Consider the following 14,279-nt stretch of genomic DNA (forward strand, 5'->3'; position numbering starts at 1 on the left):
TATTTTTTTTCTTTTTCTTTCAATATAAATTATATAAACATATATATTTATAAAAGAAACACACAAAACAACAAAAAACACAAGAAGCACAGAACATCCACAGAAACAAATCCCAAATAGTGGTCCCACCCAGTCCAAAAAGTCAAGCAGGCTCACATAAGAAATTAAAGGAACAACGTTGCATTCTTTAAGGTACAATTGGGGTAAAAGAATGTGCTTCTGTTGTAAATAAAAATACAGCGCCATCTTTAGATTTAATTCAGAGTTTTGATGAATCCATTGTTGATCTAGCACGAGGAAGTGTCACACATTTATGGAATCTTTTTTTTTGCTTTTTTTTAATTGTCAAAATTATTTATACCAAAACATTTATGACAAATAACAAACAGTTAAAGGAAAAAAACATTTAATAACATACAGTTTTCATAAGTAGAAATGGCTTTTTGGTTTAACCTTTTGGAAATGGTGAGCAAATATGATTCAATTTGTTTAATAACGACAGGGAAAAAAAGAGATACTGATGATGAAATGTTACTTTTATGAATATAGAATTTGCTAAATATAAGAACTAAATTAATTGCCATTTTCTTACTATAGTCCACTTTTGTTTCGTTGATTTTGCGTGAGGAAGTGTCACACATTTATGGAATCCATCGTCGATTTTGCATGAGGAAGTGTCACGCGTTTATGAGACGTTTCCAAGCAACCTGAACCTGACTCACGCGCGCTCTGGCCACGCCTCCACTGGCCGGACCCCTTTTGACGCACAAAGTCTGATGAGGCGCTGCTCAGAGGCGCGAGGGGCCACGGCAAACAGCCCGGTGTGTGGAGCTCTTCAAACGGGACAGCGAGGTGCGTAAACAGGCACTGGACTACTTTTCTGTGCAATCTGCGCTTTCATTTTGGGCTTCCAGTTAGTTTGGCTTCTTCATTGTGTTGGTATTTGTGGGCTATGGTTAATTTGTCCTAATTAAGTTGGCCGAATTAGTTCATGAAGTGCAGAATAAGTGTAAAAACAAAACAAAACATGCTCTTTTTAAACCAGTGCTCTAAAGTATCAACTGAAAGCTTTGATTCCTGTGTTGCATATTTGACTGAAGAATATGTTTAGACACAGTTTTAGTCTGTGAATTTAGAAATGAGACTAAACGAATCAACCTTTCCAAAGTACATTGTGTAAACCATATTCCAAGTGTACAAAGTGACATCTTAAACGTATTCTATTACATGATGGTGGGTGGAAGATCTGGCATGATATTCTAAAATACAACAACACTTTAATGATGAGTATCCATGTTACACCTCTGTTTTTCTTGAATGACTTAACAATTTCCCCCCTTACTAGGTTCCCGTTCTCTGTTTCTAGTGTTACTTTAGGCACTTCAGAAACATTACCCTTCCACCACAGAAATTCTATCAGAAAGGTGTGCATTTTTGTCGAGTAACGCAAGATCAATCAGGAAAGACACGACCAAACCAGGACCAGTTTACTCTTAATATGTCCATTTTCATTACCGCACAAATGATCACTTTACCATGTACGTGTTGCTTCCATAAAATCCAACAAACTGCCCATATTGAAATCATTCTTGAATATCTTACCACTTCCTGAGTCGACACAATGCTGTACAAAGTGTTTAAAAATGCATGGGACATAGATTTTCCTGCTCGGTCACTGCTTGTCTGTAGCATTGCGGTCCCCGGGGACAAACTGGATTCCTTTAGAGAATATGGAGAGGATCCATTCTGAGTTGTGCACAGTCAGGTTTCTCACATTCACTGCCGCTCTGCCTATTGTATAAGGTGAATTACCTGGGTTTATTTCATATTTACATCATGCTTCAGGGGCGATAAGAACTAGACATTCTGATTCACACCTCATGTACATTGTCTCTCAGCAGAAAGAAGACCACAAATCCTTGAGCTTGTTTTGAAGTGCCGGTCCTAAGTTGTCATGGACGCCCCTTCAGTTCCCCGGATCACGGTGGACTCGGCCGACGCCCTGGAGGACGCAGAGAGTGTGGAGGATTTTGACATGGACGACCACCTTGACAACTTGAAGGCCCTGACACAGAAGCTGAACCTGCAGACGAGGAGGCCTTCTTATCTGGAGTGGAAAGAAAAATTGGATGGGAAAAATTCCTTGTGGGAATTAAGGACAAGATATGAGCAATTGCCAGAGGATAATGGTCTGATGGAGAAGGAGCGCTCACTGTCTTCTGGTGTACTTCATGGACACAACAACATCGATGAGGCCCTAGCCTTCCTCAGGAAAGAACTGGTGAGGCCATTTATTAAAGTTATGGAGCCTTAGATTGTGTAAACATGCCTCTGCATGGGATGTACATCGGTAGTAAACTTGTAACTAGATACTAATTTGTACTATTATTACTCATTGTTTCATGTTGCACCACATCGCCGAAGCAAAGTCCTGGTTTGTAACATCTGTATGAGTGTCGAGGAATATCCCTAGTATCAAAATCAAATTAGACATTTTTACATTGTGACTCTTAATTAGACATTAATGTCCTGCTAATTAGGATTGAATTACTAAAATGTTCTATCAATTAGGAGAAATCCTAATTGATAGAACTTAATAGAACAGGAAATCCTATTGAAAGAAATTGAGTGAGATTTAAGAAATAGCGTCAGTAATTATTTCATTTATTCATGTCTTAAAACATCTTAGACTGAGTCCAAAAAGTCCTGGACGGATTTAAATCAAGCCATCAACACGTAACAGGCTTATGTAATGTCTTATGTTATCATATGATCTATTTTGCTTTGCAACAAACTGACTAACTTTTGATTCAATCGTTGGTTGCATTTTCACCTCAGAAGAACATTAGTTTGGATTAACACATTTTTTGGAAGGATTCTCATTGCAAGATTACCAACCTCCTTTTGGCCTAAGGATTGTATGTGTCCCGTTTGTCTTCCCTCTGCAGATGGACATGCGTGTGCAGGATCAGCAGCTTCATGTATGTGTCATGTTTGTCTTCCCTCTGCAGATGGACATGCGTGTGCAGGATCAGCAGCTTCATGTATGTGTCATGTTTGTCCTCCCTCTGCAGATGGACATGCGTGTGCAGGATCAGCAGCTTCATGTATGTGTCATGTTTGTCCTCCCTCTGCAGATGGACATGCGTGTGCAGGATCAGCAGCTTCATGTATGTGTCATGTTTGTCTTCCCTCTGCAGATGGACATGCGTGTGCAGGATCAGCAGCTTCATGTATGTGTCATGTTTGTCCTCCCTCTGCAGATGGACATGCGTGTGCAGGATCAGCAGCTTCATGTATGTGTCATGTTTGTCTTCCCTCTGCAGATGGACATGCGTGTGCAGGATCAGCAGCTTCATGTATGTGTCATGTTTGTCCTCCCTCTGCAGATGGACATGCGTGTGCAGGATCAGCAGCTTCATGTATGTGTCATGTTTGTCTTCCCTCTGCAGATGGACATGCGTGTGCAGGATCAGCAGCTTCATGTATGTGTCATGTTTGTCCTCCCTCTGCAGATGGACATGCGTGTGCAGGATCAGCAGCTTCATGTATGTGTCATGTTTGTCTTCCCTCTGCAGATGGACATGCGTGTGCAGGATCAGCAGCTTCATGTATGTGTCATGTTTGTCCTCCCTCTGCAGATGGACATGCGTGTGCAGGATCTGCAGCTTCATGTATGTGTCATGTTTGTCCTCCCTCTGCAGATGGACATGCGTGTGCAGGATCGGCAGCTTCATGTATGTGTCATGTTTGTCCTCCCTCTGCAGATGGACATGCGTGTGCAGGATCAGCAGCTTCATGTATGTGTCATGTTTGTCCTCCCTCTGCAGATGGACATGCGTGTGCAGGATCAGCAGCTTCATGTATGTGTCATGTTTGTCCTCCCTCTGCAGATGGACATGCGTGTGCAGGATCAGCAGCTTCATGTATGTGTCATGTTTGTCCTCCCTCTGCAGATGGACATGCGTGTGCAGGATCAGCAGCTTCATGTATGTGTCATGTTTGTCCTCCCTCTGCAGATGGACATGCGTGTGCAGGATCGGCAGCTTCATGTATGTGTCATGTTTGTCTTCCCTCTGCAGATGGACATGCGTGTGCAGGATCGGCAGCTTCATGTATGTGTCATGTTTGTCTTCCCTCTGCAGATGGACATGCGTGTGCAGGATCGGCAGCTTCATGTATGTGTCATGTTTGTCCTCCCTCTGCAGATGGACATGCGTGTGCAGGATCGGCAGCTTCATGTATGTGTCATGTTTGTCCTCCCTCTGCAGATGGACATGCGTGTGCAGGATCAGCAGCTTCATGTATGTGTCATGTTTGTCCTCCCTCTGCAGATGGACATGCGTGTGCAGGATCAGCAGCTTCATGTATGTGTCATGTTTGTCTTCCCTCTGCAGATGGACATGCGTGTGCAGGATCAGCAGCTTCATGTATGTGTCATGTTTGTCTTCCCTCTGCAGATGGACATGCGTGTGCAGGATCAGCAGCTTCATGTATGTGTCATGTTTGTCCTCCCTCTGCAGATGGACATGCGTGTGCAGGATCAGCAGCTTCATGTATGTGTCATGTTTGTCTTCCCTCTGCAGATGGACATGCGTGTGCAGGATCAGCAGCTTCATGTATGTGTCATGTTTGTCCTCCCTCTGCAGATGGACATGCGTGTGCAGGATCAGCAGCTTCATGTATGTGTCATGTTTGTCTTCCCTCTGCAGATGGACATGCGTGTGCAGGATCAGCAGCTTCATGTATGTGTCATGTTTGTCCTCCCTCTGCAGATGGACATGCGTGTGCAGGATCGGCAGCTTCATGTATGTGTCATGTTTGTCCTCCCTCTGCAGATGGACATGCGTGTGCAGGATCGGCAGCTTCATGTATGTGTCATGTTTGTCCTCCCTCTGCAGATGGACATGCGTGTGCAGGATCGGCAGCTTCATGTATGTGTCATGTTTGTCTTCCCTCTGCAGATGGACATGCGTGTGCAGGATCGGCAGCTTCATGTATGTGTCATGTTTGTCCTCCCTCTGCAGATGGACATGCGTGTGCAGGATCGGCAGCTTCATGTATGTGTCATGTTTGTCTTCCCTCTGCAGATGGACATGCGTGTGCAGGATCGGCAGCTTCATGTATGTGTCATGTTTGTCTTCCCTCTGCAGATGGACATGCGTGTGCAGGATCGGCAGCTTCATGTATGTGTCATGTTTGTCCTCCCTCTGCAGATGGACATGCGTGTGCAGGATCGGCAGCTTCATGTATGTGTCATGTTTGTCCTCCCTCTGCAGATGGACATGCGTGTGCAGGATCGGCAGATTGCCAGGCAGCTCATGAAGCTCCGGGGTGACATCAACAAGCTGAAGATCGAGCAGGCCTGCCACCTCCACCGGCGGATGCTCAACGACGCCACCTACAGACTGGAGGAGAGGGACGAGCTGTCGGACCTGCTATGCGAGTTCCCCGTCACGCCGGGACTGGGACTGTCTGCTCCCCTGCGCCTCATCGGGGTCACCAAGATGAACATTAACTCGCGACGCTTCTCACTCTGCTAGTGGCACTGACGTTACAGGAGTGAGGACGCTCTTATCAGACTGCTCTTTTTAACAGATCCAAAGTTACCACTAATTCATGACAGTCAGGTTTGAATGTATGGCACTAAACTTACCTTAGATCATTTTCAACTTCAGGACATTCCAAGCAAAGCAATGACATCTCCATGGAAACAAACAGGGGGCAGACCTTCCACCAGAAAGGCTGCATAGTCAGTCACTCTTTAAAGTATTTTATTTTTTCATAAATGCTATTTAGTATTGAAAACAAGAGTCTGAGCTTTGTATACTGTCACCTGTGTGTAGTGCAAAGGAACCATCAATCATCTAAACCTGTGTCTCTCAAACTGCTGTGCGTGGACACTAGGGATGTCAAGATTATTCGGTTAATCAATAATCGTGAGTGTTCACAACATAATCATAATAATCGTGACTAATTTAGAAGCAAGAGTTTGTTTTAATTCAACCTATCTAAAGTAATATTTCACAAAGCTGGTCACAAAGTTGACAAATAGTAACTTGTTAGCTAATGGGAATGAAAGAAATTTAAATATTTCACTGCTATTTGGCGATAATCTCAGAAACGGTGTGAATAATTTTTATATCGTGATGTTTTCTCACAAGAATCATAACTCTTAAATTCAAATGTGTGACATCCCTAGTGGACACCGCTACAGTTCTAGTCCTTACTCAATTTAGAGTACATTTCAGCTACACCTTTACTCATCCTTGAGTAATTTTGTAATTAAAAGTACAGCAGTAATAGTGTATTCCTACTTAAGACCTGGTTTACCACTATAGACCAGAAACAGTCCTGTTACAGACACTGGTACGTTTGAAAACCACTGATACATTTATGTTTTTACATGTTCAGTGACTACTTGATGAATAAGTATGAGAGAGACCACATTCATGTTTGGTATTCCTTGTTTTTCCACCCAGTGTTACATAAGCACTTGGGAACAGTTTGGGTTCTGTGTGGGGTGCTTAGGGGTGTTGCATGAGAGAATGGCTAAATCCCTGTCCTTCTGGAGAGCTTGACTTGACATGACACGAATGACTGTGCTGAGCCTGTAGTTGTATGCATGATCTCCTGCAGTAGTTGTTGTAGCGTCACTGGAAACCTGGAAAAATAAGCAGTCATGGAGTCAGCATTATTGATGTACAAAGTTTGTATAATCTATAAGGCAAACTTTGGTGCGATAGTAAAACATCAACGCACAAACTGTGTGTCTACTCTATTCTTTTCAAGCTGTGTAATGGCCTAATAAAAAGTGACGAACAGAAAGCTGTGTTTGATAATGGACCGGAGCATGGGGGCCTTTAGTCACTATTTTCACAATAAAATGTGGGGCCTCTCTGACGCCTCAGTGTTTTGTTACTGCAGACATCGTGTAACCTGAGCACAGATGTGTTGTTCCAGAACCTGCTCAGATCATTTACCTCTTACCTTCATACTGAACCCAATAAGCAGAGCAATGTGTAATGGGAATTAAGGCTGGACATTGCCAAATCCCTCACGATACAATGTGTTTCCAGATAGATGGATAAAATAAAGGCTAAATTTGTAGGATTACTAAATGCTTTGGAATTTCTGCAGTTTGTTTTGAGATATTTGAAGTACAGTCTAATGTGAGCGCTGTAAAAGACGTGCTGGTCTCGATGCTGTGCAGACTGGACTAGTGTCTGGTCTGAGCCTTCAGTGTCCTGGGGCTTGAAGGTTTTGACACATTCAGGCTGAAGTTCCACAGGAGCTTAGGTGCAGTCAAGCAGATGATCAGAAATTAAAATCTCTGGAATTTTGGGCAGTTTCCAAGTCAAAATGAAAACAGTTGGACAACCACTGTATAATAAATTATTTATTAACCATAATTTTTCAGCATAACTCTGTATACAGCACATAAGCTGCTGCGGTAAAGGCACAAGGATACAAACATAGGATGAAAAATGAGGATGAAAGAAAAGTATCAACTGTCCACTTACATCAGCCAATGGCTCATGGCTTGGTCTACTCCAGATAGCTTAAGCTCAAAGTGCATGCGACAGGTTTGACTACATATTTCCACAACTATTTTGCCTATTTTACCAGTTTGACCTTTTGTTAAAATGTATGTTACTTGCACATGAGCAGCAGAAGTGACACAGGCAGAGGTAATTCCACAATAGTTACCAGGTAACCATAGTAAACAAGGGCCTAAATCTAAATAAATTACACAATAGTTATGTTCTGATAAATAATACTTGATTAATCTTTATTTTGTCAAATTTACTTTAAATGTTAGTTTTGTGTCAATTGTCCCTGCATTTTCAATGTCATTGCTTATTGATGACAGAGCTCCTTTCCATTTTTTTCATTACAAATTGCAAGTCGTTTACCACAAGGACAAACCCAATAAACAGTAATAATTAGAAATACATGAAAACCTGTCATATGCACTTAAAATAAACTTCTTGTACAGCACAGTATTATGGTCAGTTTTAACTTTTTCTTTTTTTTTTATAAAAAAAAAATGATTAAACACTGGTAAACAAAACATAATGCATAAAATGTGTAAAATAACATAAGAGTTACACTCTCAGCAAGCAACGTAGAAAATACTTCAAATAAGTGACCGACCTAAAGCCGCACACACGCCTCCACTTTCACACAGAATCCTCCTCCAGAGCCACAGAGGTGAATACGAGCTCTGGAAATCTGCTACATAACTGACAACTGTGGCAGATGCTGCCAATACGAGTACAAAACTTAACATTGATGCAAACTATACATACTGATGGTGTGGATAAGTGCATTGGTGGCTTCATGATTTGGCTTGAATAAGTCTCAGAGGACATGTCAGTGCGAGGGACCACCTTCATATGTGGGGTCCCACTGTGTCTATGGAGTAAGGGCATCCTGGTCCATGCTGCAGCCCAGAGCCTCGATGTCATTACTGATGTCTGTAATCATACGGTCCCACTCGTCTCCCTCGGAGGTCTCCTGGCCCTCGTCTGATGCCGCACTGTCCCCGCTGCCTCCTGCTCCCCTGTTCCCATTGGTTGTTGAGTCTGAGGCGGAGCTTGCAGTGCGCCTGTAGCGACCAAAGCTGTCCGTGATGATGCCCCTGCCATCCTTTACTCCGATAGTCTCAAGAAAGTTCTCAAAGTGCTGGCTGTCCTTCTCAGGAATGAAGGCTCGCAAACCTGACCAAGTACAAACTTCATTATTATATATTTCCATAATAAAGCAAAGAACATTTGAAGAAAACAGCCTCACCAAGTAAAAGAAATTTCCTGCTGTCGCCATAGAGTTGTCGCAAGTTAATACAAAACTCGTGAATAGAGGCTCCATTACGATATTCACGGAGCAGAGTGGCAAACTGCTGAATTTCCTGGGATGACAGTTTTGTCCTTAACTACGAGGACAAAACTAGGTTAGGTCTTGACAAAAGCACAGACATTGAAGAGCGCATTTTGAGGCATACAGTAGTCATGTAGTCCTGCAACAGCTCAGCAGCTGTTGTGCTGAGCTCTCCTTCACTGGCCGGCTTTGTCTGGGGCGATGTGGGGGTCGAAGCTGAGGGTGAGTTTCCTTCTGCCTCCACGGAGTCCTGAAAGGGACTGAAAGAGCAAACACAGATCAAACATCTAAAACTCAGATTAAAAGGTATTGACACTTCAGTCTTGTACACAACTGAATCAAGTGCAGTACTCATTCACACGTCGGCCACAGTTCCACTATGTGTGCTATGTGTGCGGCCTGGGGCATGAGGAGTGAACAGGTTTGTCTGATGAGTTATTTCATTGAATTGCTCCAAAAGTAAGCAGCAAGTAAGAAGGGAGAGTGTCTGTGATTGGCTGAGCGGGCACACTCTTGATTCTGAAGGACAGCACCAGGGACAAATAGGGCTCTGTATCTACACTCTCTCACATGCCCATAGACCATGTTTACTTACAATGCGTTTGTATCATTTTCAAAGGCCTCCTTTATATCCACTTTACTTGAAGAATCATCTATAAAAAACAAGAGATATTAAATAATGGTACAAAATGGTAGAAAGCAAAATTAAAACAAAAAAACAATCTAAATTGAAATTGAGAACCATCCTCCATGTTTTTACATCTTAACGTCATTAACCTTGCATCACTTAGTTTGCACATAGTAATTTGTGTTTTAGTTCAACCTTCTCCTTACCACTACACAGAGAAAGATGTCTAATTGGTGTAGTTGCTCCATCAAAAATGGCTCTGTCCAAGAAATCAATGGTTGATTCGGTGTACACAATCTGAAAGACTTGGCTTAGCAAAAGGCACAACTCTTCTGCTGCAGCCTATGAAGTAAAAGCAAATATTTTACAGTCGTAACAAAGAAAGCAAACATTTGAAGCACACATTCATATTTTGAAGGTACAGCATCACCAAAACCAATCTACCTTGTTATCAACTGCAAGCACCAGCAGGCAGCACACTTCCACCAGCACCCCACCGCTCCCGGATAAAGAACTGAGGGTCTGGGACTTGTTCAGATCCGGACATGAGCTGGGGCAGGGAGAACCACTGGACTCTTGTGCTGAAACGCAGAAACACCTTTAGTCTCTCATAGAAAAACACAGATTAAAACCAAGAGGCGTGATTGTACCAGTTTTAAGCACAACGAGGTGCAGCGAGTCGTCTCTAATGTAGGACACCGCAGCAATGTCGTGGATAGGCACTCGGAGGATGATGTCTTCTCCATCTCGCCACACCAGCTTGATGTTATACGCCGACAAACTCACCACTGCGTCCTGTTCTGATGTCAGCTGGCCTGCCAACTGATGCGACCTCTGCAATCAAGTATGTGCTTTAGGGGGGGGCGACAACCTTATTCCATTTGATATACAAACTAACACGCAGACTAACTGACGTGAAAATAATCAATCAATAGATGGCCAACTGACCCTTGCATTATCAATGAGCTGCAGAACCTCTGTCCGGCTTGACGGGTTCAAGTATCCAGGTACTGACGTCAGCTGGCCCAGGTACTGAGAGGATTAAACAATCAATCAGTTAGTGAGTTTTCAGGGCTAAATAATGATACTGTTGTAACGAATGAACATACTTTGACTTCCTTTTCGATGTAGTCATTGAGCAGGATGTCGGGGTCAATGCGGTGGTCTGGCTGTGACAGTGAGACGGTGTGGAGGGCCCTACGCTCAGTGGCCTTCTCCTGAGCCTTTTTGTCCCGCCCCTTCTCTCCTTTCAGGAAGACTCGCTTGAATGGAGACACTAAACCTGGCTAGAGTGAAACAGGGATGGAAAATGATTAAATACATTTCCCTAGTCTATTATAATGCAGTTATTCCATATTTAGACAAATGTGTAGCATTGTGTTGCTTGTTGTTGTCACGGTTAGACAAACACTATAGTATTACACAGTTACCCAATATGTCTCAATCATGTGCCAATGACAAGTGGAAAAGGAAGCTGCATTTTGCACACAAAAACAACCTAGACTAATATTTTCCTTAGCCCAATGAATGTTCTAATTCTTATTTGGCAAGCCTGAGTCCCTCATGTAGTGATCTACTAAAGTCAGCACTCAGCAGTGACGTATCACCAATGAAATGTGAATCAATTGAGGAAGCAAATTTAAACTATTAAAAGTGTAAACTCCTACCTCGTACTCCATGGACTCACACAGCAAGACACAAAGCCACTGTACTGCTGTAACTATCCACCTGCTGCACTGGTATACAATGACTGACAGCTGCTAAATGAGCGGCAGAGCCTTAAACGGTGTTTGGGTGTGAGCACGAGAGAGGAAGGAGAGCGTCTGTCTTTAAACTTGAGCAGACGACAGGAAAGAGAAGGCCACAAGTTCCTGTGTGACGATGACAACAACAACAACAACAAGTGCAACCTCACTTTCAACGTCAAACTGGTCAAATTCATGGATAAGAATGAGAAAAGAGGAACATCAATGTGGTCTTATCAAGCAACTCATACAAGTCATTTCAAAGTAGAGTTTTACAACTATGCAATGCACTTGGTTTTTTTGGAATAGCATTGCTTCTTATAGCAATAGAAAAGCCAATAATTATTGTTTATTATTTTAGTTTAAAATCAAATATTTAATCCAGTTCTTTGTGTGTAGTTTCATTGCGTATGAAAGTTGCTCCACATCGCCCCCAAGTGGCTCAAGCGATAAACTCAAACCTTTGAACAAGTAACATGACCAACTATATATACAATCAATGAACACAACGTTGTTTTTCTTTGTAATTATACTAAAATACATTAACACACACATGCTCCCCTCTTCTTTATTCAAACAGAAACTGGAAAACCATTTGCTGCCTTGTGTTGAATTGAGTTATAAAATTAATGACTTTGTAATAGCAATTTCTCAAGTACAACTAGTCAAATACAATATGTTTGAGCCAACACAGTGGCAGCATAAAGTATCAACATTACTGAAACTGATTAAAGTGCATTTGACAGGTTACACTGCACATTTCATGATTATATTTAAGATTTTACTCAAATCTTTAACAATTTTCCCATTTGAAAAGTGTATAGTTTTACTTCCTGGTTGGACATGAACAGCAAATGTGACAGAGGAAGAGATAGTTCCATAACTGTTACCTGGCAACTCTAAAGTAAACATGGCCAACATCTATATACAAGTACAATACACAATAGTTATGATTTGACAAACAATACCTGAGAACACCGTGTAAATTGTGACTACATTTTAGATGGAATGTCGATTCTTGATGTCATAGACAGAGGGATTTTGTTTTAGAACTCAGCTCTACTTTCTGTTTTCAACTTTTATTTTTCTAATGTCCTTCACAAACTGCAACCTGACAGATGTAAATGTATTTCTTTTTACTAGCTTAAGGTTCTATTAATTAGCAAAACATGAAAACATGATTTTTAAGCCACGTTTGTTTACCCAAAGATGATTTCACAGACAAAAGAGTGAATAGTGTGGGAAACTGACATAAACAGTATATTCTCACTGATGAGTCTGCTGTAGAGAAAGTTAGCGTGCTAATGTTAAACTGCATTTACCTTTTTCACTTTTTTAACATCATCATCCATCTCTACGCCACGATCCTTAGCTTCATGCTTGATCCAACACGGACATTCCGCTTGAACCACGCATGAGACCACGCATACCTTTGTGATCAAATCAATCTCAAACTCATCTGAAAATGCTAGCTCAAGTTAGCTTAGCATTGCGAACAGTCTCCGAAAAAAAACTTGTAACGCTGAGGAAGATTTTCATTTCCTGTTTGTGTTTTTCTTGCCTCCAGGAAACGCCAACGCGGAGTCAGTTAAAATAGACCCTGGTCAAAACCACTAAACACAACACTTTAATAAATCCGTGATAAAAAGTGACACTCCAAACTTTTCAATCGTGCCGCCATTTTGGGCGTAGAACCGTGCCCAGAATGCATTGCGCTTAGTCACAACAAAACATTCATTGAACTAAACACACACATCCAGACCGATCCAGACAGACACACACCAAGAGTCACACACACATCCAGACCGATCCAGACACACACACACCAAGAGTCACACACACATCCAGACCGATCCAGACACACACACACCAAGAGTCACACACACACACACACACACACACACACACATCCAGACCATGGATCTATTATAATATCCAGGTTCCACCAAGAGTCACACACAGAGACACACATATAAGGGGATAAACATACAATATACATGTTGTATTGAATGCAAGCTAACAGGCTTACACATTTTGTGTAAGACTAAGATTGTTTTCCCCTTAGATCGGATATGAAAAAATCTTCAACTCTTTGTAAAAGATTAATTAAAGAAATAGCCTTAGACTAGGTCAGCAGCTCTCAGATCTTTTTGCACCCCAACCCAAGATATGAATTTGCCTTGCCATGCATTAACGTGAGGTTATACCACCAGTGGTCGGCCTAAACATACAGTTTGAGAACCACCGCTATATGATAAATAGGGTCTATGATTTGACAGTTAATGATATGAGGTCTGTATTGTATTGATAAGCTACAAGTCTACATTGAAGAAAAAAACGACATACAAGCATGTTAGTATATTGCACTTTGAAATACTATATTTATTTTTCTCTTCTGGGATGGAACAGTCTGATATATGAATCTACAGTAAGGCTTAACATTACACTTTCAACATAATATTTGTCTTTTTATCTCTAAACAAAACATACAAAAGAACTTTAGCACCATATGTTAATAATAGTCATATTGTTCCCAAAAAGGCGTAGTACAATACTGGACATCAGCGTTGTTTTTTTTTTTTTAAAGAATGGGAACCATTTAACAATTTACACACATTTCATATTAAATTACAACTAAAATAATCTTCCCTCATGATCACAGTTACATGAGATTTCCTCAACTGTGCTACAGACCAGATTTCACTGACATTGAGCCAACTCTTGGTATACTGCTTACTCAAAAAGCCTGATAGATTTGTGACACACACCAACAAGCGCACATAATCTATAAACTCATTGATTATAAAATACAAAGCATTCCCAACATCTTTGATAACAGTTTTGTAAATCAGCAGCAATTTATATAGTTATTTTTTAATACAGTATCAAATCTATATAGAAATAAAATATTACAGCCAATTGTTCAACAATAATTAACAAATATTACACATTTTAATTACATAAATGACTTTACAACACAGCAACCACGTCCCACATATTGTCCCTCTTGAGTTCATAAGCACAAA

At 41.5% G+C, this 14,279-nt stretch overlaps 2 protein-coding genes across 4 annotated transcripts; one reads left to right on the forward strand and one right to left on the reverse strand.

Annotated features, from left to right (window-relative positions):
- The first annotated feature begins 777 nt into the window (after positions 1–777).
- On the forward strand, positions 778–5,548 carry fam167ab (family with sequence similarity 167 member Ab). Of its 2 annotated transcripts, none has more exons than XM_072451442.1 (3): positions 778–852; positions 1,899–2,281; positions 5,280–5,548. In XM_072451442.1, exons 2-3 carry the CDS (start codon positions 1,955–1,957, stop codon positions 5,541–5,543), a joined length of 591 nt encoding a protein of 196 aa, XP_072307543.1. In that variant the 5' UTR covers positions 778–852; positions 1,899–1,954; the 3' UTR covers positions 5,544–5,548. The 2 variants fall into 2 exon arrangements, with proteins under 2 accessions (XP_072307543.1, XP_072307552.1); XM_072451451.1 differs by having other exon boundaries at positions 779–852; positions 1,902–2,281.
- A 1,834-nt stretch (positions 5,549–7,382) lies between these two features.
- ccm2 (CCM2 scaffold protein) lies at positions 7,383–12,950 on the reverse strand. 2 transcript variants are annotated; one of them, XM_072441987.1, is made up of 10 exons: positions 12,576–12,950; positions 10,618–10,794; positions 10,457–10,540; positions 10,159–10,342; positions 9,953–10,089; positions 9,715–9,850; positions 9,476–9,533; positions 9,005–9,140; positions 8,797–8,935; positions 7,383–8,723 (listed from the first exon to the last, which is right to left on the reverse strand). In XM_072441987.1, exons 1-10 carry the CDS (start codon positions 12,603–12,605, stop codon positions 8,419–8,421), a joined length of 1,386 nt encoding a protein of 461 aa, XP_072298088.1. In that variant the 5' UTR covers positions 12,606–12,950; the 3' UTR covers positions 7,383–8,418. The 2 variants fall into 2 exon arrangements, with proteins under 2 accessions (XP_072298088.1, XP_072298089.1); XM_072441988.1 differs by lacking the exon at positions 12,576–12,950 and adding an exon at positions 11,176–11,309.
- Positions 12,951–14,279: the final 1,329 nt, after the last annotated feature.

The sequence above is a fragment of the Eucyclogobius newberryi genome, unplaced genomic scaffold (assembly GCF_026437365.1).
Source record: "Eucyclogobius newberryi isolate DKJ021-1_F unplaced genomic scaffold, fEucNew1.0.hap1 SCAF_1, whole genome shotgun sequence".
Classification (NCBI taxonomy): Eukaryota; Metazoa; Chordata; class Actinopteri; order Gobiiformes; family Gobiidae; genus Eucyclogobius; species Eucyclogobius newberryi.

Coding starts and splice junctions, on each gene's coding strand:
- fam167ab (XM_072451442.1), top strand. CDS start 1,955: ATGGACGCCCCTTCAGTTCCCCGGATCACGGTGGACTCGGCCGACGCC. Junction 2,282..5,279: donor CCTTCCTCAGGAAAGAACTG/GTGAGGCCATTT, acceptor CTCCCTCTGCAG/ATGGACATGCGTGTGCAGGA.
- ccm2 (XM_072441987.1), bottom strand. CDS start 12,605: ATGGATGATGATGTTAAAAAAGTGAAAAAG. Junction 10,541..10,617: donor ACATCGAAAAGGAAGTCAAA/GTATGTTCATTC, acceptor TAATCCTCTCAG/TACCTGGGCCAGCTGACGTC. Junction 8,936..9,004: donor TGCAGGACTACATGACTACT/GTATGCCTCAAA, acceptor TTGTCCTCGTAG/TTAAGGACAAAACTGTCATC.